Below are 21078 nucleotides of genomic sequence, written 5' to 3'. Positions count from 1 at the left end.
ATTTACTGTTGAAACGCTCAACTCGCGCTTTTATTTTGAAGCTCTTGCCCCACGCACCAGATCTACTGCTGTATATAGTTGAAGAGATGTGTTATTTTGGTTCTGGTGCGGTTTGGTGCATGGGACATACATTGTGTTGTGAGCAGCAGATTCAGCGTGTGTACAAAATAAGCCCGTATCTGACTTGAAATGTTGGTGCCTTACAGTTTTGCCTATTTTTAGAATGTCTTGATTTGTTTTGCAATTTTGTGTGTTGCATGTTGGTTCTTGTGTTTTTTTTTTTATTCTCCATCTTCGAGTATATACGTTCTAATAAGTTAAGTTCGAAAAGTAAGGAAATGGCCGAGCGCTAAAGCTTGTGGGCCCTTTCCTTTCTGCCGCCGGACCTCCTTCCTTTGTTACCGCTGTCCTTATGTACATTTTGTTCATAATTAAAACAAGACAGACATGTAGTTCGAGAGTCTCTGGCCAGATGCTCCTTCACTGTGGTCTGGTCATCGTTAACCTAGGATATCTAAAGTCTGATTTGTGAGACTAGGGTGTTTATCAAGAGACGCGGCAGGCCACACGCGCTCCTGGTGAGACGCGCACATGATGACCTCACTTGAGTGACAGGGCAGCCGTGTGGGGGAGGGTTTGCGCAGAGACAGTTGACTTTGCCTTAGCGGGAGACGAGAGGCGCCCTAGGACATCACCCACACAGCAGCCGGGGACGGGGCAAAAGTTCCGGTGACACCGACCGAGCAACTCACAGATCCAGATTTACCCACTCCGCCCTGGACTAAGCGCTTTAGCGGGATTCTGTGGATCTATATATTGTTTTGAGGTTCTTACGCCGCAGCAGTCGTTGTCCCGCCGCAGCCGGCTCCAGAGGAAACCATATCTGGTCAAAGTATTCGTTGCCTTCATAAAGCGGGACGGCCGGCTATTAATAGCGCTGGAGGAGGTAGGCCCTGTACGCAAATACATTCAAAATAAGTGTGCATGCAATGTAACCGATAATAAAGTTTTCTTCTCCCGGGAATGGGAAGTTGTAAAGAAAAAATAAAGTTTGAAGGAGCAGAGTGTTCGTAGGTGAACGGACCTGCACGTTTTAAGCAAGGGGAATAGACTAATGGTGCTGCGTTATATGGATGGGTTACTGATGACCAGCCGGCCGCTGTTCCGCACAATGCAACTAAATACCAGATTTGCTGACTGCGACACCATGGCACATCGATGTGTAGGCCTACTTCTGTAAGAATTTGGTTTGAATGGGACGTCCTATTACTCCATGTGACACAAACTAGTCGGTTTATGTTTTATGGTCTGCTTTGAAACATCCATCTTAAATCGCCATCATGCGCGTTTACGCACACTGTTGGCCTATGAGTTGAAGATGTAGGCTACTGTCTCTATGGAAGATAGACAGGAGATTCGGGCAAAACATAAAATCTGCAACCGAGACAAAGCCTGCTGTCTTGTGAAGCTTGACCAATCCGTATTTATACTGTTGCATATTACTTAAAAAGAAACCACACTGGCATGACCCCGGTGACAACTGCCGTATTGTGCGGAAACTGGGCCAAACATAAACTCATAAACCCCAGGAACACTGCGGTCTCACTCGGTAAACTGAAACAACCAGCTCGCTTTGTCCCGTCGGCTTCCCCCACCTGCTGTATCAAGGGGTTAAGCCTGACCAACTCCCGTTCTGTTAACTACTGCTTTCCCCTTCCCATCACATGTCTCCATCATGGTCGTAAGATTGCAAGTTAACCTTGGACGAGACAAGACCTTCGGGCCTCTGTGCAGCTCACTATGAGCCTGTGTTGAGATCCCTCTGAGGTGTGTTTAGGTAGTGAGGTAATCTCCCATTATTTACCTCGTTTCTAAATATTGTGCAAGTGCAGTTTTTCGTTTTTTCATACATCTTTCATAGTTCATAAAGAAACGTTTGAACATGAACTTTCTAACATTTGATTTATTAGATTCATATTCTACTACTGATTCAACATAAAATAACGTCGTTTTCCTCGTTGAGTCACGGTCAAGTTTTTACCTTGTTTCTGCTCGTTGCTTTTCTTGGAAAGCTACACACACCACCCTGACAGGTTATCTTGATGTAGTTGTGTGTGGGGGGTGAAGGGTAACACACACACACACACACACACACCCCAAGTAACAGTGGAAGCACTCAAGATATATAACAAAAGAATGTGCATGTGAAATACACACATGTTGCTGATGATAGAGCGATAAAGTGTGTGAGAGATCGATGAAGAGACCGTGAGCATAAGAGAGAGGGGGGAGGAAAGGGACATGGCCGTATTATGGAGCGGACACACTTGGCACATGGCCCGGGGCCAGGGTGTTCAGGGTGGGGAGCTGGGAGAGAAACAAACGATAACAGGTTGTTTTTGTCGACAGCCAGGTAGTATTTCAGACGATGGGGGCTCTAGAGTATCTCTGGCCCTGGGCCCTGTGGCTGCTGGACCCGGCCATGGTTGGAGAGATGGGCTTCTGCGACAGGTCCATGAACTGCTGTTAACCAGTAAACATGGAGATGACGTCTAGACAAAGACAGGTGTGCCGTTAGAGACAGCGGACCCCTGGTACCTCGCCCCAGTGGAAACCACGGAGACGGTGATGCTGGCCGGGGGCAGAGCGAGTAGACACTAGGCAGACTACTTCCTGCTGGTTTCTGTTTTGGATCGAAAAGACGAAGTTTGATCTGCTTCCTGTAGTGGTGTGTGTGTGTGTTTGTGTGTGTGTGTGTGTGTGTGTGTGTGTGTATGTGTGTGTGTCCTTGTGAGGTCTGGACTTTGTTTTGTTTCCTGGTGGATCCTAAAAGTGCTGGGGTTCAAAGGTCACATGTTTAAGTGGAAGCTGGTCGGTTTAAATCTCCCAACATTCATACTCACGCTCTCTCCTTCTGTTTCTCTCGCTCTCTCACTCTCTCTCCCCTTCTCTCTTTCTGTTGCTCTGTCTCGCTCTCCCTCTCTCGCTCTACCAGGCGGTCTTCAAATCATCTAGGATTTCTCTGCAGAACCAAAATCAAGGTGACCTGTCTGTCTGTCTGTACACCTGTCTGTACACCTGTCTGTACACCTGTCTGTCTGCCTGTCTATCTAGACTAGAGAATATGTTTGTTTTGGTGTATTTGATACATTTTGTGTGTGTGTGTGTGTGTGTCTGTATGTCAGGTGTGTGATCATGTCGGTGATGAGGAAGGAGATGGAGAAGTACCGGGACATCGATGAAGACGATCTGCTGAAGAAGCTGACGGAGGAAGAACTTCAGAGACTGGAGAATGAACTAGAGGAGCTGGACCCTGATGTATGACACACACACACACACACACACACACACACACACAGTCATATAAAAACACTTTATTTCCACTTAACACACACATTGTACGTACGCACAGGGCTGAAATTGAAATACTTTAATTAGTTCCTGGGTACTTCAGGCGATGGTTGCTGCTGCTGGTCCACTGTTGGTTCTTGGCCCATGAGGTTGCCGCGGTTACTGAAGCAGAGGGTTTGGGGGGGCACAGCTTCAAACGTTTGGCCTCGGTTGTCTCCTGACGTCATCATGATGTCATTAGGATGGCACAGCGATGTCATGGCTCGTGTAGAGACGGGTCGCTCTGGACTGGACGTATTGATGTGTGTATGTGAGTGTTTGTGTATTTGTGTGGCTGTGTGTATTTAGGTGCAAGTGTGTGTGTGTTCACGTGAGAGTGCCTTTGCATGTGTGTGAGTGTGTGTCCAGTATTAAACAACACTCAGGGTCTTCCTGGCATGGCGGCCCTCTCTGTTCCTGGAACGTTTTACAGGCTGCCGTCATACCCACGCACAGCCCCCCCCCCTCGTCCTCAGAGAAAACACGAGGCCCTTGGTGACCAATCAGAACATCGTAACAATAACATTCTTACAATTATAACATTCTAACAATAATAACATTCTAGAAATTCTAACACTCAAACAATTATAGCATTCTTACAATAATAACATTCTAGCAATTGTTACATTCTGACAATAACATTCTAACAATTATAACATTCTAACAATTATAACATTAAACAAATTATAACATAACAATTTAGCATTCTCACAATTATAGAATTCTAACAGTCAAACAATAATTTGACAAACAAACAGTTGTTGTGACAATTTCTTTATGAGATATTGTGTCTAGGAGAGATAAAAATATCAATAGCTGTAGAATTCTAACCAATTTAATGTATGCATACAGCAGTCTCCTCTCTAGCAGAGTGAGCCCAGAATGCAGTTTCACAGAGCCTTTTAACAGAGTTTTATCTCCTCCCCGCAATGCAATTGTCCTTACATCAAAAGAGGGAGATGTTTGCCAAAAGGCCAGAGGCTCCTGCGTCGTTGCCAAAAAGCGCAAACTCCATTTGTTTGTGGTCAGCAGTTAGGACAGGCAGTAAGGACTGACAGTTATGACTGGTATGTATTGTTACTGAGCCTGCCCCACTTTTGTTTTGTTTATTCCAGGCCATATGGAAAAACATTTGGTTGGGGCTGGATTATACAACATAACAGTCTTACATAAAATTTGTGAAAAACCTACAACATATATATTTTCCATAACACATTTAATTAAACCAATAGTTACAAAGTTATCAGAAGTAATTAGAACAATTATACAATTCTAACAATTATAAGATTCTAACCAATCACAACATTTTAGTATAGTATAAAATATAAGTATAACATTGTAACAATTATAACATTATAACAATTACAAAATTCTTACAATAACAACGTTCTTACAAATAATAATATTCTAACAAATAATAACAAAACATTCACAAGATAAAGACAGACCACTAAATCAAGGAATGGATGAAATTAGCTTCTTATATAATGTGAGGACTGGTACATATTGCTGGTATTCCTCCCCTATGCTGGAGGTCAGTTGGGTCCTGTCAGAGGTTCTGGTCGAGTCTGGTCTCTGGGCGAAGAGATAAGATTAACCACTAAAAGTAGCACTAGCTCCTGGTCTCCGAGTTAAGAATAGCTTTCTTTGTGCGTTAGGTTAGGGGAAGAGTTGTGTAGATGTTTCCTTTGTTCTTAACGCAAAGGGTGTTGGAGCCAGGCTGGGGGAGTCCAAACCCACGCCACAGACGAGAGTTGTAACAGTACGAATGTTTATTTGCTGGGAGTGAGCCGAGGCTGGTGGATGCAGGAGGCCAGCCGGGTCGGAGTAGGAGCCAGGAAGTCGGCGGAGGAACAGTGCCGCCGTGGTGGTGAGATGGTCTGGACAGGGGCAGAGGGTTAGAATCCGATCATCACGACTACAAGAACATAGATACGTAGGAACCAGGACCGCTACTAACGGAGGTAGACTGTGTGACGACCTGGCGATGAGTGATTGAGAAGCCGAAGTATATATACAGAAAGGGTTGAATGAGATGATCCTCAGGTGTGTCTGGTTGAGGTGGAGAAGGAGGAGTCTGTAGACGCTGGAGTCCGCCAGCTCCGCCCATAACATGAAAACACAGACAGATCCACGCCAGACCCCGTAATAAAGGGCAAAGTTGTGTGGATTTTTCCTTTGTTCATTAAGTTAAGGGCAAAGTTGTGTGGATTTTTCCTTTGTTCTTTAAGTTAAGGGCAAAGTTGTGTGGATTTTTCCTTTGTTCTTTAAGTTAAGGGCAAAGTTGTGTGGATTTTTCCTTTGTTCTTTAAGTTAAGGGCAAAGTTGTGTGGATTTTTCCTTTGTTCTTTAAGTTAAGTGAAAAGTTGTGTCGATTTTTCCTTTTTTCTAAAAGCTAAGGCCAAAGTTGTGTGGATGTTTGCTTTATTCTGCAATTTAAGGGCATAGGTGTGTGGACGTTTGCTTTGTTCTGTAAGTTAAGGGCAAAGGTGTGTGGACGTTTGCTTTGTTCTTTAAGTTAAGGGCAAAGGTGTGTGGACGTTTGCTTTGTTCTTTAAGTTAAGGGCAAAGGTGTGTGGACGTTTGCTTTGTTCTTTAAGTTAAGGGCAAAGGTGTGTGGACGTTTGCTTTGTTCTTTCGAGGGGAACCGTAGTTCGGCCTCATACGAGCGTTCCCGGGCTGCAGCTTTAACTCAGTTTCTGCGAAAGAATCTTAGAATCTCCCACACAGTCCAAATCACAATTCTAAATGCAGGTTCATTACAAAGCTTCTACATTTCAAAACACTCCCACTCTAGCCCTACAGCTGGCTAAGACTCCATTATTCAAAATGTTTGTCTGTCTGTCATAATCCTGCTCCACATCTCTCTGTCTTCTCTAGGTAATTGTTGGTTCTTGTCCTCGTCTGTTTATCTGTCTGTATGTCTCTGTTTGTCTGTTTGTCCCAGTTTGTCAAACGTGTTTTGGTTCTGTTTTCTTTTCTTTTCTTTTTGCACTAGAGTGAGTGGGTTTCAGAGCTGCTTTAAAGTTCTTGTTTGAACCTAAGCCTGAATAAAAAATAAAGTTGTCTCCAAAGAGGGTGGTGGGCCAAAAAAAAAGATAAAATCTTGTGAGAAAAGTTTGGTCCAAGATCTGGGTTCTGCATCGGTCCGATTTATAAATATGATGTTAATGGTCCAGCTATTCTGAGATGACACTGGAACAGAGAGGATTTTGCAGGCCGCATGGTTTTTAAAACAGGCAGGATATCTCTCTTATATTAGAGTGTGCCTTGTGTAGTTGTTCCCGATTAAGATAAGTTTAGTTTGTATGGCTCTTTGCTTTGTTCAGGAAGTTAAGGGCTAAGCGGTCAGCACACTTCAAAACAAGTGGATCATAATTCGGCCGGCCGAGACCATAGAAGTCCAGATAAACTTGTTGCATACACAATGCGATTCTTTTCATGTGGTTCATACCACCTCGCCACACTCCTCTCCGCAAGATGTTAATATGACCACTTTGAAGGTTCCCTCGTTCTTCAGGTTAAGGGTCTGGTTCCTGCGGGGGTGGGGGGGGGGGAGGCTCTGGGGAGCGTCTCAGCAGACAGGATCTGTTAAATACAACTGCATCACGTTCCTCTAGCTGACTGTTGTACACACACACTCGGAAGCACACACACACACGCATGCACGCACGCACGCACGCACGCATGCACACACACACACACACACACACACACACTCGGAAGCACACACACACACACACACACACACACCTAACACAAACTTACACACACATAAACTCACCAACATACACACACACAGAGACTCACACACTCACACACACCCACACTTGGCAGACACACACACATTCTCTCTCTCACACCCTCCCACAGAAACTTACACTCACTCTTACTCTCGCACACATAAACGGTCCCTTTAACACCTCAAACACACACAATTGATCTTTCTCATACACACACTGGCACACACACATGCATGTACACACACACACACACACACACACACACACACACACACACACACACACACACACACACACACACACACCCACACTCACTCAGGCATCCTCCGTTGTGTCCTTTAGTTCCGCCTTCTGTCCTAACAGAGTAATGAATGTTTGTATGAAGTGACCAATGAGAGTCCTCCATGGTCAGAACGCCTTGCTGCCGGCCGGGATGCGGCAGAAGGACCAGACCAAGAAGGCCCCGACCGGGACCTTCCAGAGGGACGACCTGCTGGCCCACCTGGAGAAGAGCGCCAACGAGCACCCGGACAAAGAGGACCTGGTGCCCTTCACTGGGGAGAAGAGAGGTAGAGAGACATAGGGAGTCCATAGAGAGAGAGAGAGAGGTAGAGAGACCTAGAGACTCCATAGAGAGAGGGAGATAGAGAGACTATATACTACAGAGTGAGAGAGGTAGAGAGACCTAGGGATTCTATAGAGAGAGAGAGGTAGAGAGACTTATGCCGCTTTTCCACCGCCAGTACCAACTCGACTCGACTCGACTCGCCTCGACTCAACTCGGTTTGGTTGCGTTTCCATCTAAAAAAGTACCTCTTCAATGTGGGCGGGTCGTAGAAAAGAACCTCTCCACCATGGGCGGGTCGTCATTAGGTTTTAATCACGGGAGACGCGATTCCCGGGAAATCTGAATCTGATCAAGACTATTTCCTGATTCCCGGGAAAGGTTATGATGGGAAATAAAATAAAATAAAAAGCGCAATGACTGCGTGTCTATTGTTGTCATACGGTAACGTTGATAGAGGCGAAACTCGAGCCCTAGGAAAGGAACGACACTGAAACGAAACCTCCGGAGCCGGTCCGTGGACTCCAGCCACGCCGGACACACACAACCACGCCCGACACACATAACGACGCGCAGCCTAACTCTAGCCCCGGGAAAGGAGCGACACACACGGCGAAACACTGATCAGTGTCCCCCTCGGGAGCGGGTTCGTGGACTCCAACCACGCCGGACAGTGATTATTCCCATTTACAGCCGCTGGCCAATCAGTTACCAGCAGCCTGTTTACGTCACACAAAAGTACCTACTCCTCTCGCTTGGAACCTCGACGGAGGTAGTACTAAAAAAAAGTACCCGGTACTAGGTACCAGGTACTTTTTTTGCCAATGGAAACGCAAAAAAGGCGTGGCGAGTCGAGTCGAGTCAAGCTGGTACTGGCGGTGGAAAAGCGGCAATAGAGACTCCATAGAGAGAGAGGTAGAGAGACTATATACTACAGAGAAGTAAGGAGACAGATTATATATAGAGAGATAGAAGAGTCGTAAAGAGAGAAAGATCATTTATATATGTGTGTGTGTGTGTGTGTGTGTGTGTGTGTGTGTGTGTGTGTAGGTAAGGCGTTTGTTCCTAAGAAGCGGTCGGACCCCATCTTGGAGAACGTGACCCTTGAACCCGAGCTGGAGGAGGCTCTGGCTAACGCTAGCGACGCCGAGCTCTGTGATATAGCAGGTACTACAAGTACTACAAGTACTACTACCAGTTATACAAGTACTACAAATACTACTACAAGTACTACTACAAGTACTACAAATACTACTACAAGTACTACAAGTACTACAAATGCTAATACAAGTCTACATATACTACTACAAATGCTACTTGTACTACTACATATGCTACTTACTATAAACTACATAATACTACATGCACAAAGCAGACGCTTTTACCCAAAGTGTCTCACAAGAAGGGCAGTCACTCATGAAGATTCCTTCATTTGTTTTTCCTTTATTTGTATTTTTTGTAAATAATTTATTCCTCAATAATAATATTAACATGTTCACTGTACTCAAACCAGTACTCCTCTTCATCAACCTCCTCATCGTCACTCATCATCATCACCCCCTCTTCATCACTCCCTCTCCACCCCTCCCCTCCTCCCATCTCTCCACCCCCTCACCTCCTCCAGCCCTCCACCTCCTCCTCCACCTCCTCCATCACTGTGTGGACCTCCCATCTCATAGCTGAGCTCCACCACTGGGTACTCAACGCATTGATCCCATGCGCTGCTCGCGGCTTCAGCAACAGCTGCTAGCGGTTTTAGCATGCGCTGCTAGCCACTTTAGCATGCGCTACTAGAGGCTTTAGCGACTTTATACTATCACAGTCAGACCTGCATGTTGTTTGATCCCAAGGTTCCATGGGCCTTTTTTTTACCTGCCAGTCATCTTGGTCCTTCCACGTTCAGGTTACCCACCCGGCTAGTGTTAGGAACTAAGAAGGATCCAAGACAGCTGCTTGGTGAATGAGGCATATTAAAGCGCTTTGTGTCTGCCTAAATCTCACTGTCCTCAGTACATACTCCTGTACTGCATGCGTGTACTAACAGAAAACACATTAAACACTCAATGATATTGATCAAATGTAAATAATGTATATTTAATAGAATTTACTTCCATGGTGGTAAGCAACCTCTTTATATGTCTATATCTTTAGATATATAGACCTTCATGTCCTTATAGGGACTGCAGGTTTCATAGAAGAACAAACGCTGTAAGAAACTGTTGGCTTGAGCCTGATTTGACCTATGACCCGACTCAAAACATTTTAAATGATGTCATAATAACAGTGCACTGATGTTTAGAGAGAGCCAAAGCATGCATGTTACTGTAGTTCTAAACATGAAGTGTGACTGAGTTCCCTCCGGTTTCATTTATATCTCTCTCCCTCCCACTCCCTTCCTATTTCTCTCCTATGCCTCTGTCTGTCTATCCCTCCCCCTCTCGCCCCCCTCTCTCTCTCTCTCTCTCTCTCTCTCTCTCTCTCTCTCTCTCTCTCTCTCTCTCTCAGCTATCCTTGGGATGCACACCCTGATGAGTAACCAGCAATACTATGAAGCTCTGACCAGCAGCACCATCGTCAACAAGCAGGGCCTCAACAGTAAGTCAGCTGTGACCCGGTATGAACCGGTTCAGTGTGGAGTTAAGTAAAAACTCAGGGGACATACAGTGTACCCAGTATCAACCATTATTATCTGTACAAGACGGTACAAACCAGTGTTATCAGGTGTGATCCAGTATAAAGCAGTATTAACCAGTATAGCCAAGTGTGATCCAGTGTACCCAGTATAAAGCAGTATTAACCAGTATAGCCAAGTGTGATCCAGTGTACCCAGTATAAAGCAGTATTAACCAGTATAATCAGGTGTGATCCAGTGTACCCAGTATAAAGCAGTATTAACCAGTATAATCAGGTGTGATCCAGTGTACCCAGTATAAAGCAGTATTAACCAGTATGATCAGGTGTGATCCAGTGTACCCAGTATAAAGCAGTATTAACCAGTATGATCAGGTGTGATCCAGTGTACCCAGTATAAAGCAGTATTAACCAGTATGATCAGGTGTGATCCAGTGTACCCAGTATGAAGCAGTATTAACCAGTATGATCAGGTGTGATCCAGTGTACCCAGTACAAGGCGGTTCCTGACGAGCAGCCCAACGCGACGGACGTTGAGGAGACGCTGCGGAGGATAAAGAGCAACGACCCCGACCTGCTGGAGGTCAACCTCAACAACATCCGGGTACGCACGCGTGTGTGTGTGTGTGGGGGGGGGTTTGTGTGTGTGTGTAGGTGTGTGTGTGTGGTATTCTGTTCTACTTTGAGCCTGTGTTCCAGAATTGTCCTTCTCTGTCATCCCTCCTCTCTAGCTAATAAATGCATTTACTCAGTCAATTATAACGATGATCCTATTGTGTGCAGTTGTAGTCTTCTCTATTATGTTCCTTTCTGTTCTACTCTTCTACTGTGTTCAACTCTGTTGTGTTCGGTTGTATTGTGTTCTATGGTGTTCTGTTGCATTATGCTCCACTGTGTGTGTGTGTTCTCCTGGGTTCTGTTGCGTTATGCTCCACTGTGTGTGTGTTCTCCTGTGTTCTGTTGCGTTATGCTCCACTGTGTGTGTATTCTCCTGTGTTCTGTTGCGTTATGCTCCACTGTGTGTGTGTTCTCCTGGGTTCCAGAACATTCCGGTGCCCACCCTGAAGGCGTACGCGGCGGCGCTGAAGGAGAACAGCGTGGTGGAGCGGCTGAGCGTCGTGGGAACCCGGAGCAACGACCCCGTGGCCTACGTGAGTCTACACACACGCGCGCACACACACACACACACACACACACACACACACACACACACACATACACGCACGCACGCATGCACGCACACAGACACACATACACATACACATACACACACACACACACACACACACACACACACACACACACACACACACACACATTCTGAACATACACACACTCATGCGCACACACACACACTGAATGGACAAATGAACAAAAACCAAGCCAATAGGCTAATGTCAGAGACGTTGTGTTCAAATCAGACAGTGGGGCTCTTTACTGACCCTGTGTTCCTGGTTCCTGGCACTGCTCTGCACCCTGGCCAGCTGGTTAACACTAGGTAGCCAGCTGGTTAACACTAGGTAGCCAGCTGGTTAACACTAGGTAGCCAGATGGTTAACACTAGTCAGCCCGATGTTTATCACTACTGTTTATCGCACAGCACAGAACAGTTCTGGGCTCTACTCCAGGTTGCTCTGATTGTTGACAGCCTCACTTTGGCTCAGAGCTGCTAAGTTGGCTAAATGACTGAATGTCCTTCTGATGGAAATGTAACGCCCCCCATCAGAGGGCTGCGCAGCTGTCGGCCCGCTCTCAGTTAGCCGGCGAGCGTCGCCCAGTACAGCAGGATAGCTGGGTACTGGGCGCCGGCTATCTGTCGTCAAGGTAGTTAGGGAGCCCGCCGACGTGGGCTAGTAGTATCTGGTGTCTGCAGGCGCTGGCTGAGATGCTAAAGGTCAACACCACCCTGAAGAGCCTCAACGTGGAGTCCAACTTCATCACCGGCGCCGGAGTCCTGGCCCTCATAGAGGCTCTGCAGTCCAACACCACCCTGCTGGAGCTGAAGATAGACAACCAGGTACGCACACACACACACACGCGCACACACGCACACATACACACACACACACACACATGTACGCACACACACACACACACACACACACACACACACACACACACACACACACACACACACACACACACGCACGCACAGGTACAGACACGCAAGCACACAGACAGGTACACAGGCACGCACAGGTACACACACACACACACACACACACACACACACACACACACACACACACACACACAATTACCTCCTCTCCTCTCCTCACATCCCCTCATCTCCTCCCCCCTCCTCTCCTCCTCTCTCCTCCCATCCCCTCATCTCCTCCCCTCTCCTTTCCTCCTCTCTCTCCTCCCATCCCCTCCCCTCTCCTCCTCTCCTCCTCTCTCTCCTCCCATCCCCTCCCCCCTCCTCCTCTCCTCCTCTCTCTCCTCCCATCCCCTCCCCTCTCCTCCGCCCTCCTCTCCCTCCTCTCCCCCCTCTTCTCCCCTCATCTCCCCCCCCCCCCCCCCCCCCCCCCCTCCTGTGTGCGTTGTGGTCTTAATGTGTATTAATGAGCTGCCTCGCTGTCCCTCCTGCAGAGCCAGCCGCTGGGTAACAAGGTGGAGATGGACATCGCCAGCATGCTGGAGAAGAACCGCACCCTGCTGAGGTTCGGCTATCACTTCACCCAGCAGGGGCCCCGGCTCAGGGGCTCCAACGCCATGATGACAAACAACGACCTGGGTACACACACACACACACACACACACACACACACACACACACACAGACACATTAGATAGATAGATAGATAGATAGTAACTTTATTGATCCCTAGGGGAAATTCAGGGAATATATTAACACACACACACACACACACACACACACGCAAACATGCAGACACATTAACACACACACACACACACACACGCGCAAACACGTAGACACATTAACACACACACACACACACACACACACACACAAACACGCAGACACATTAACACACACACACACACACACACAAACACGCAGACACATTAACACACACACACACACACACACACACACACACACACACATTAATACTCACGCATACACACGTACACACACACACACACACACACACACACACACACACACACATTAATATACACACACCTGCACACTACACGCACGTTAATTCCAACGCAGACACACATATACACACGCACATTAATACAAACACACGCATATGAACACACCTGTAACATCTGGATGATGTCATTGGTCAGGAACACCTCCTGGTCAGGCCCAGCCAATCACACTGCCCTCCTGGATTATGACAGACCTTCTGAGTGTGCGTGTGTGTGTGTGTGTGTGTGAGTGTGCGTGTGTGTGTGTGGGTGTGTGTGAGTGGTGTGTGTGTGTGTGTGTTTGTGTGTGTGTGTGTGTGTGTGTGTTCTGTCTGTGTCTGCGGCGCGTCCTAACGTGCGCTCCGTGGGTGGTGCTAGCCCGGGTGGTTCGGTGTGACGCGGGCGCTGACGGCTCCTTCACCCTCACCCTCTCCGTCCCCGAGCTGGAGCGCGCCCTGGGGAAGAAGTTCAAGCCCCGCACCAAGTAATGACCTTTGACCTCTGGGCTGCCACGCGGTGAACTCTGCTCCTGTCCTGCTTCTTCCTTCCCGAGGAAACGCCTCCTCCTCCTCCTTCAGAATGTCTCTTGTGCTGATCCTGAAATGGATGCACCCTCGTCTTCACGTCGTCTCTTCTGTTTTCCTCGCTGCAGAAGATAGACGCTTTTCCATGATGTCACCTTCTTCTTCTTCTTCTTGGAGTTTCTTTGATATGCTCTTAAGGATATGACTGCTCTCTGGATTCTTGCTTTTTCCTCTCTCCTCTCCTCCCCGCTCTGCTCCTCTGTCCTCTCATCTCCTCTCTCTCCTCCTCTCTCCTCTCCCCCCACTCCTCCCCTCCCCTCTCCTCTCCTCTCACCCCTCTCTCCTCTCTCCTCCCCTATCTGCTCCTCTGTCCTCTACTCTCCTCCCTCCTCTGTGTTCCCCTCTCCTCCCCTCTCTGCTCCTTTCCCCTTTCCTCTCTCTTCTCTCCCCCCTCTCCTCTCAACCCTCTCCTCTCCTCCCCTATCTGCTCCTCTGTCCTCTCCTCCCCTCCCCTCCCCTCTCCTCCCCTCTCGCCCCTCTCCTCTCCTCCCCTCTCATCCCTCCCCTCTCCTCTCCCCCCCCCCCCCTCTCCTCCCCTCTCACCCCTCCCCTCTCCTCTGCTCTCCTCTCGAGGTCTAAGCTCCTGAAGGAGATGATCTCAGCTCTTGACTCTGACAGCCACTTGTGGAGAAGTGCTTGGTCTCCTCTGTGTCTCTGCCCAGCCTGCCTGCTTGAACACTCGTTAAAACAACAACCACTCACTCTTTCATGAGAACCGATGTGTTCGACTCTAGAGCAGGGTCTCGTAGCGGTGGGTGCCGACCCAAAATGGGTCGCAATTCATTGTCTTTTGGGTCCTGAGAGGGTTTCAGATGCCCTGGTCTAGAGGGTGAACCGTCCCCAACCGAAGTCTCAACACTCCAACACTCGTCTTGAACTGTGGTCACAACAGTATGTATTACCTATTTCTAATCTCACCTTCCCCCCGCTCTGTCTTTTATTGTCTCTCTATCTCTCTCCCTCTTTCTCTCTTTGTTCACAGTAAGAAAGAGAAGGCTTGAAGGAGGACCCATCTTCCCCAAGTGTCGGACGAACGTGTAAAAACCAGGGTCCCCCCCTTCAGACGCCATCTTGTCTTCTAGCCCCTGTCCATCCACTCCACCTTCTTCACCTCTCCACCCCTCATCTCCAACCTCCTCTCCTCCACCTTCCTTTATCCTCTACCGGCACCTCCACTCCTCTCTCATCTCCTCTCCTCCACCTCCTGTCCTCCTCTCCTCCACTTCCTCTCCTCCACCTCCTCTTGTCCTCCACCCCCTCTCCTCCACCTCCTCTTGTCCTCCACCTCCTCTCCTCCTCTCCTCCACCACCTCCTCTCCTCCTCCACCTCCTCTCCTCCTCTCCTCCACCTCCTCTTGTCCTGCACCCCTCTCCTCCTCCCCTCTGTTGCTCGGCCCTAGCCGCTAGCTGCCTAGCTTGTAAAGTAGATGCTAACAGAGACCGGTGCCATGACTGGTGTTTTTAAAGAGCCATAGCAAAGTGTTTCGGAGCTTCAGGAAGGGGGAGTCGGCTTCTCGTGGCTAGCAGAGAGCAACAGAAACCTTGGCTGTAGCTCTCGTTCCTAATAGCCTGATGATAGAGCTTTTGTTTTAAGGTTTTTTTTTTTTTTTCACAAGCCCTTTTTGGAAGCTAGGGGGTTAGCCTAGCGAACCGTAGCTTGAACATTGTTTCTACGGTTTCAGATTTATTTAAATGGTTTTATTCTGCTGTAAAGAATGACTCAAAGCTTTTGTTGCTATTTGCCCTCATGGTGGCAAACACCCCAGCACCATTAGCAATAGCCTCCCAGCTAATGCTAACCAGCTAAAGCCCCAGGGGCCCCACATAAACATACTCTGTTTTATTCATTTAATTGAACGTACATTTGTTCAGACAGAATAAAACGATTAAAGGTACTATAGGGAAGATTTAAGAGCGATAATTTGAGAATAGTATCAGAATATTTACATTTTTAGACCACACCTGGCTAATTTCTGACCAATCAGGACATCTCTCCCTGATTTGGGTAATCTATTTACCCTGTCAATCACAGGTGCGTGAATGTAAGAGTTCTCAATCGGGGAGAAACATAGGGAGGGAGGGAGCAGAGCAGGCGGGAAGTTTTTTATGTTTTTTTGTCTCAAAATCTCGTTGCTTTATGCTCTGTTCTGCTCTCTCTTTACAACTCACCAAACTTGCCTACAGCATATTTAAGGGCCTCATCAACAGAGTGGTGGTCCCCAAAAGTGTTGGGGCCCCCGTTTAGAACCCATGGTGATTGTTGAGAGCCCTATCATGCAGTGTCATCCTGTCTCACGATGTCACTTCCTCTGATTAGCTTTTAATTGAATAGCCATTTGTTAGCTGGCCAGGAGCCGCTGGCTGAGTGAGCCAAGATCAATTAACCACAAGCCCTAACGAGCTGTGGGTGTTTGGACCTTGAGGGCTCCCATACTCCGCTGCTGTGCTGAACTTTAACCTCCCAGATATAAAGAGAAGATATTTATTTGTGCTGGACCTGGGGGAGGGGTGTTGAGTTCTAAACCCATTTGATTACGCCTCTGGGATCGTTTGCTTTTGCCTGGATTCCACTGAGAGCCGTGTATAAAGTGGAGAGGTGATATTGAGGAAAGGACAGTGTGTTCTCCTCTTATATGCACGTTCACGCGAGGTTTGAAAACAGACTTTTCTTTAACAAGCACAGCCTGGTCTCTCCGGTAGAGATGGTTAACGTCAAGGAGACCAACCCGGGTGAATAAGGTTAGATCACTCAGCCTGGAGCTGTCTGTCAACTGCAGCAGGTATGGACACGTGGAGAGAGAGAGAGAGACTAAACAGTGTAGTATTCCAATAAATATAACCTTAATTAGATCAACATTACATAGGGGAACCACTCCAGGTGTATTGTGGGTAACCGGGAGATCCGGTGACAGAATGGGTTTATTTCTCAGCTGCTCCCCCGTTGGTCTCTGATGTGTTTGGACTTTTTGTGTTTTTTAGTAGTTATTTACTGGAGGTGGAGGCCATAAGGTAATGTCCAGGGTACTAGGTTTGTTGAAAGTAGCTGTTATTCGTTTAACTATGGAACTTTTGTTAAATCTTTTTATTGTGACACTGACAGATACCGGTTTCCTTTGTAACTGAGAATGCAGATCTGTTTTCACTGTGATGATGTGTGCAAACAACAACAACCATGTACACACACCGTACACAGCTTCAAAATAAATGTCCATCGTGTATGTACAACTACCGTCTCCGAGCCCTTCAGTGAACTGCACTGCCTCGAACACAGGAAGTCACATTGAAAAAGGGGAAATACATTACCTGAACCCATTTGTGGTTTGTGATGAGGATGAATTGAGCGCAATGTTAGTTATATATAAAATAAAGAGTTAAGGCTGAAGTCAGCTAACTGATTTTATATCGTTCCTAAAGAATATTTCCTAATTTATCTAAATTATAATAATATTATAAAATTTGAAATGTTGCTGTTTCATGACAAAAATTGAGGACCCCCCCCCCCCCCAGACAAAAAATTGTTGGGTGACCCACTTCTCAACAAAGAATATTAAGAAATAGAACATATTTGTGAATAAATGTTTAAAATTCTGAATACTGGACACGATGAGCTTAAACACATTTAAATGACCATTATATATATATATATATATATTATTGTCACTAATGGTCATTTAAATGTGTTTAAGCTCACCGTGTCCAGTATTCAGAATTTTAAACATTTATTCACAAATATGTTCTATTTTTTGCCAAGCGGAGCCAGCCAGTCCTGTGCGCGTATGCAAATTAGCCATGTGCGCCAAACAGAAGAAGGGCCCTATCTTGCGCCCGGTGCAATTGACTTTCTACACCGACGTATGTGTCGTTGCTAGTTTGCACCCGGCGCAAAGCTGATTTTCCCCCGCAGCAACCAGGCACCACTACACTTGCGCCTGGCAACATCCACAGTTAGTAACGAGAGAGGGAGTTTTGAAGTCCATGATGAGACCGAGCGGGACTCGGGAGCGGAGTTGCCAAGCTGTCACTCCGATCGAGACTGGCCAATAGAGACGTGTCTTACATCTTTCGGCGTAGGTCCCGCCCACGAGATTCAGCTCAACAGCAAGCAAAACTTTTGGATTCGCAAGCAAAACTTTTGGATTCGCAAGCAAAACTTTTGGATTTGCAAACAAAACTTTTGGATTTGCAAACAAAACTTTTGGATTTGCAAACAAAACTTTTGGATTCCCATTAATACATTTTTAATCACATTTATTTTACTTGCAATAAAACATTTTTTGATTGCAGGTGTCGATAGTTTTGCTCTAAAATCTATTTTTTGATTGCAGTGTGGAAAGTTTTGCTCTCAAACCTATTCTGTTTGATTGCATAATAAAGACACAAATTGACCTCCATACATGTGTAGCAAAAGTGATTCGTATCCGTATGACGCAGAGCGTCTGTGGGCGGGACAAAATTGCAGCATAAACCAATGAAAGTCGCCGGCAGGGGGTGCACTTTTCAAACTACACTGGGACCTATCCAAGCAAACTCTTACTTTCTGGAGTCTTGAAAGAAGAGAATAGGCTATCCTACACGACGGAGGTGGGTATCTTACATTATGTCAAATGAAATGACTTAGTTAAACTGAATTCCCCCCAAATGATTGCACCAACAAGCAAGTGTCATTCAATGTATTTTGATGGTCGCCATAATATATAATAATATGTATAATATATAAGTTCAGAAATGACTCGGATACTGCGCCGCCTGTGTGATGCGTGTGCGAATGTGTTTTGCACCAACTGCGCTGCGATGATTGTAGCAAAAGTGGCAAGCGCATGACTCTTTAAAGTTGTGATGCACAGGTTAGGATTTGTGCACCTGTAACAAAGGGCTTTGTGAACTCGTAGGTCCGTGTACGAAGTATAATTCATTTACAGTTGTTCACGTTGTATAATGAAGCAGGCCAGTTTAGGGGGTATTGCCTAATTTCATTGTCCGAGACGTGCAATGCAATTCAGCGCGCCAAAGCGTCAGCTTGTTTCATTAACCAAGTTGTACAATGATATTTGAACAAGGAAGTCGAGAGCCGGAAACAGAGACAGCTCGCCTTAGAAGTAAAAGTCGTGCGTTTTGAAGCGAATGAATTTAATTTAAGGAGAGCTAAACGAAATAAATAAACAAATAGCCTATGGAGTTGTTCAAAAGTTTCAACCATGCAACCAACTATATCATTCATTTGTTTACTTAATTTGTTATTATCGTTGTGCAACCAGGACTCTCGCATCGCAAGTTGTTTAATGAGAACACAATTCGGTGTTTAGCTAGGCTAGTTGCACACGTCTTTTTTATGTAGACTAGCCTAGTCAAGGCCTGCGGTTCGATGAATACTTTTCTATTAGATGTAGGTACCCAATGTGTTATCCATACAGCATGGCCTTTTCATGCATTTTAATTGCCCATAGATAGGCTACACCAGCGGTCCCCAACCACCGGGCCATTCAGATCTTAGCTAGATTCCTGACCGGGCGTATGGCCGGCGGCGGAACCCCGACCGCGGAGCTAAGATCTGAATATTAGCCCCAGCTTGATGATTCGGATCTTAGATTATGGTAGGTGAAAAGTTTGGACCCCTGGGCTACACTATCCATTGGAAATTGACACCGTTTCTCGTCGGTCATCATGCACTTAGCACGTGATCAGACCACCAGCTCTGTCCTTAGAGTCGGCTCACTGTAAGTTCACCTCCGCACAAGTCTGTGCGCTGTGCGCGCCCTGCTGGTTAATCTGGTATCCTCTTTCTTCCCCCTCCCCCCGCCTTCACTGCTTTGATATGACAAATGGCTGAGGCAGGTGAGTCCTCCGAATCAAGTCGAGTATTATATATATTATATCAGGCCAACTGGTAAAGGAGTGTCACGGCTTTCAAACACACAAACCATAAAGCCTATGGACGCCTCAGAACGGACTAGTCAACGCGCTGCGGCATCACTCGGTCAGGTTGGTGTGTGTGTGTGTGTGTGTGTGTGTGTGTGATTTCAAAGTAACAAACTCAAAGCCGATGCATGCGTCCAAAACTTCGTTCAAAACCAAATAAACAACAAAAACAGCGTCCCTTATTCGCTTTAAATACTTTATTTACCGCGCCGTATTAATTCCCAAGTTTTGAAAAGAAAATAAAGTATTTGAAGCGAATAAGCGACGACACACACGCACGAACACACGTGCACGCACGTTCATTCACGCAAGCAGGCACCCACTACAACCTGGAGAGGCTGTAAATGCTTTTAAAAATGATAATGGCTATAGACAATTTTTGACAGGTTACAAATTCTCCCAATTTACTTACTATTCCTCTGTACATATTTGTTTTTTCCTGCATTTTACAGATTTGTGAGGAGTTTTTCTGTATTATAAACAAAGATCTACTCGGAACATTCAGAGCTGCTGTAGAAAAATATGCGCCCCTACTGCTGAGTTTGTACCGCGCCCGAAAAACAGAGTTTGGCAAGGACCTGAAGGAGATACTGAGAAAGCTTGATGATGAGGTGTGTGCACAGTACAGTACCAAACAATACTTTTGCCCAGATGAAATTCAATCTGTTGAATTACAATTAGTCTTGCTATTATTAGAGCTATCTTTCTGTTTTTTCTTTTTTTCTTTGAGACCACCAACATCGTCAGACACGGCAAGGAAGCAGCCATGAAAGGACTTCCTGTGTTCCTACGTGAAGATCCTAATCTACTTTTCAAGCAGTGTCTTGTAAGTATTAATGGTCATTAATATAAATTGTACAAGCATAGAGATACAATTGTAAAATGAAGATACTGTAATTGAAAATACTACACAAGTAGAAAATCTGAAAGTTTATATCTGTTTCGCCCTCGGACTGCTTGAGAGAGGGAAGGGAAGTTAATTGCCTGTCTTATATAAAAGCTTATTGGTTGTGAAGTGAGTCCCTCTAGCACATTTGACAGGGGTTTCAGATTATACCATGAGGAAGATGCTGCTTTGATATACAGGTTGTTGTCGGCAGATGTTAGACCGAGGCTACCTGCTTTGGCTAGAACTAGGGGGCTA

The 21078-nt window shown here is 46.4% G+C and overlaps 1 protein-coding gene across 2 annotated transcripts; it reads left to right on the top strand.

Moving 5' to 3' along the window:
• The first annotated feature begins 685 nt into the window (after positions 1–685).
• Positions 686–17227, top strand: tmod1 (tropomodulin 1). Of its 2 annotated transcripts, none has more exons than XM_084465205.1 (11): positions 686–946; positions 2996–3041; positions 3186–3318; positions 7546–7702; positions 8749–8865; positions 10204–10293; positions 10803–10933; positions 11373–11480; positions 12203–12346; positions 12922–13066; positions 15001–17227. In XM_084465205.1, exons 3-11 carry the CDS (start codon positions 3196–3198, stop codon positions 15057–15059), a joined length of 1074 nt encoding a protein of 357 aa, XP_084321331.1. In that variant the 5' UTR covers positions 686–946; positions 2996–3041; positions 3186–3195; the 3' UTR covers positions 15060–17227. The 2 variants fall into 2 exon arrangements, with proteins under 2 accessions (XP_084321331.1, XP_084321330.1); XM_084465204.1 differs by lacking the exon at positions 15001–17227 and adding an exon at positions 13813–14161 and having other exon boundaries at positions 686–955.
• Positions 17228–21078: the final 3851 nt, after the last annotated feature.

This window comes from Micromesistius poutassou, assembly GCF_964030765.1.
Source record: "Micromesistius poutassou genome assembly, chromosome: 3".
NCBI classification, from domain to species: domain Eukaryota; kingdom Metazoa; phylum Chordata; class Actinopteri; order Gadiformes; family Gadidae; genus Micromesistius; species Micromesistius poutassou.
Note: the sequence above shows the minus strand (reverse complement) of the source record. Positions and strands in the feature narration are given on the sequence as shown.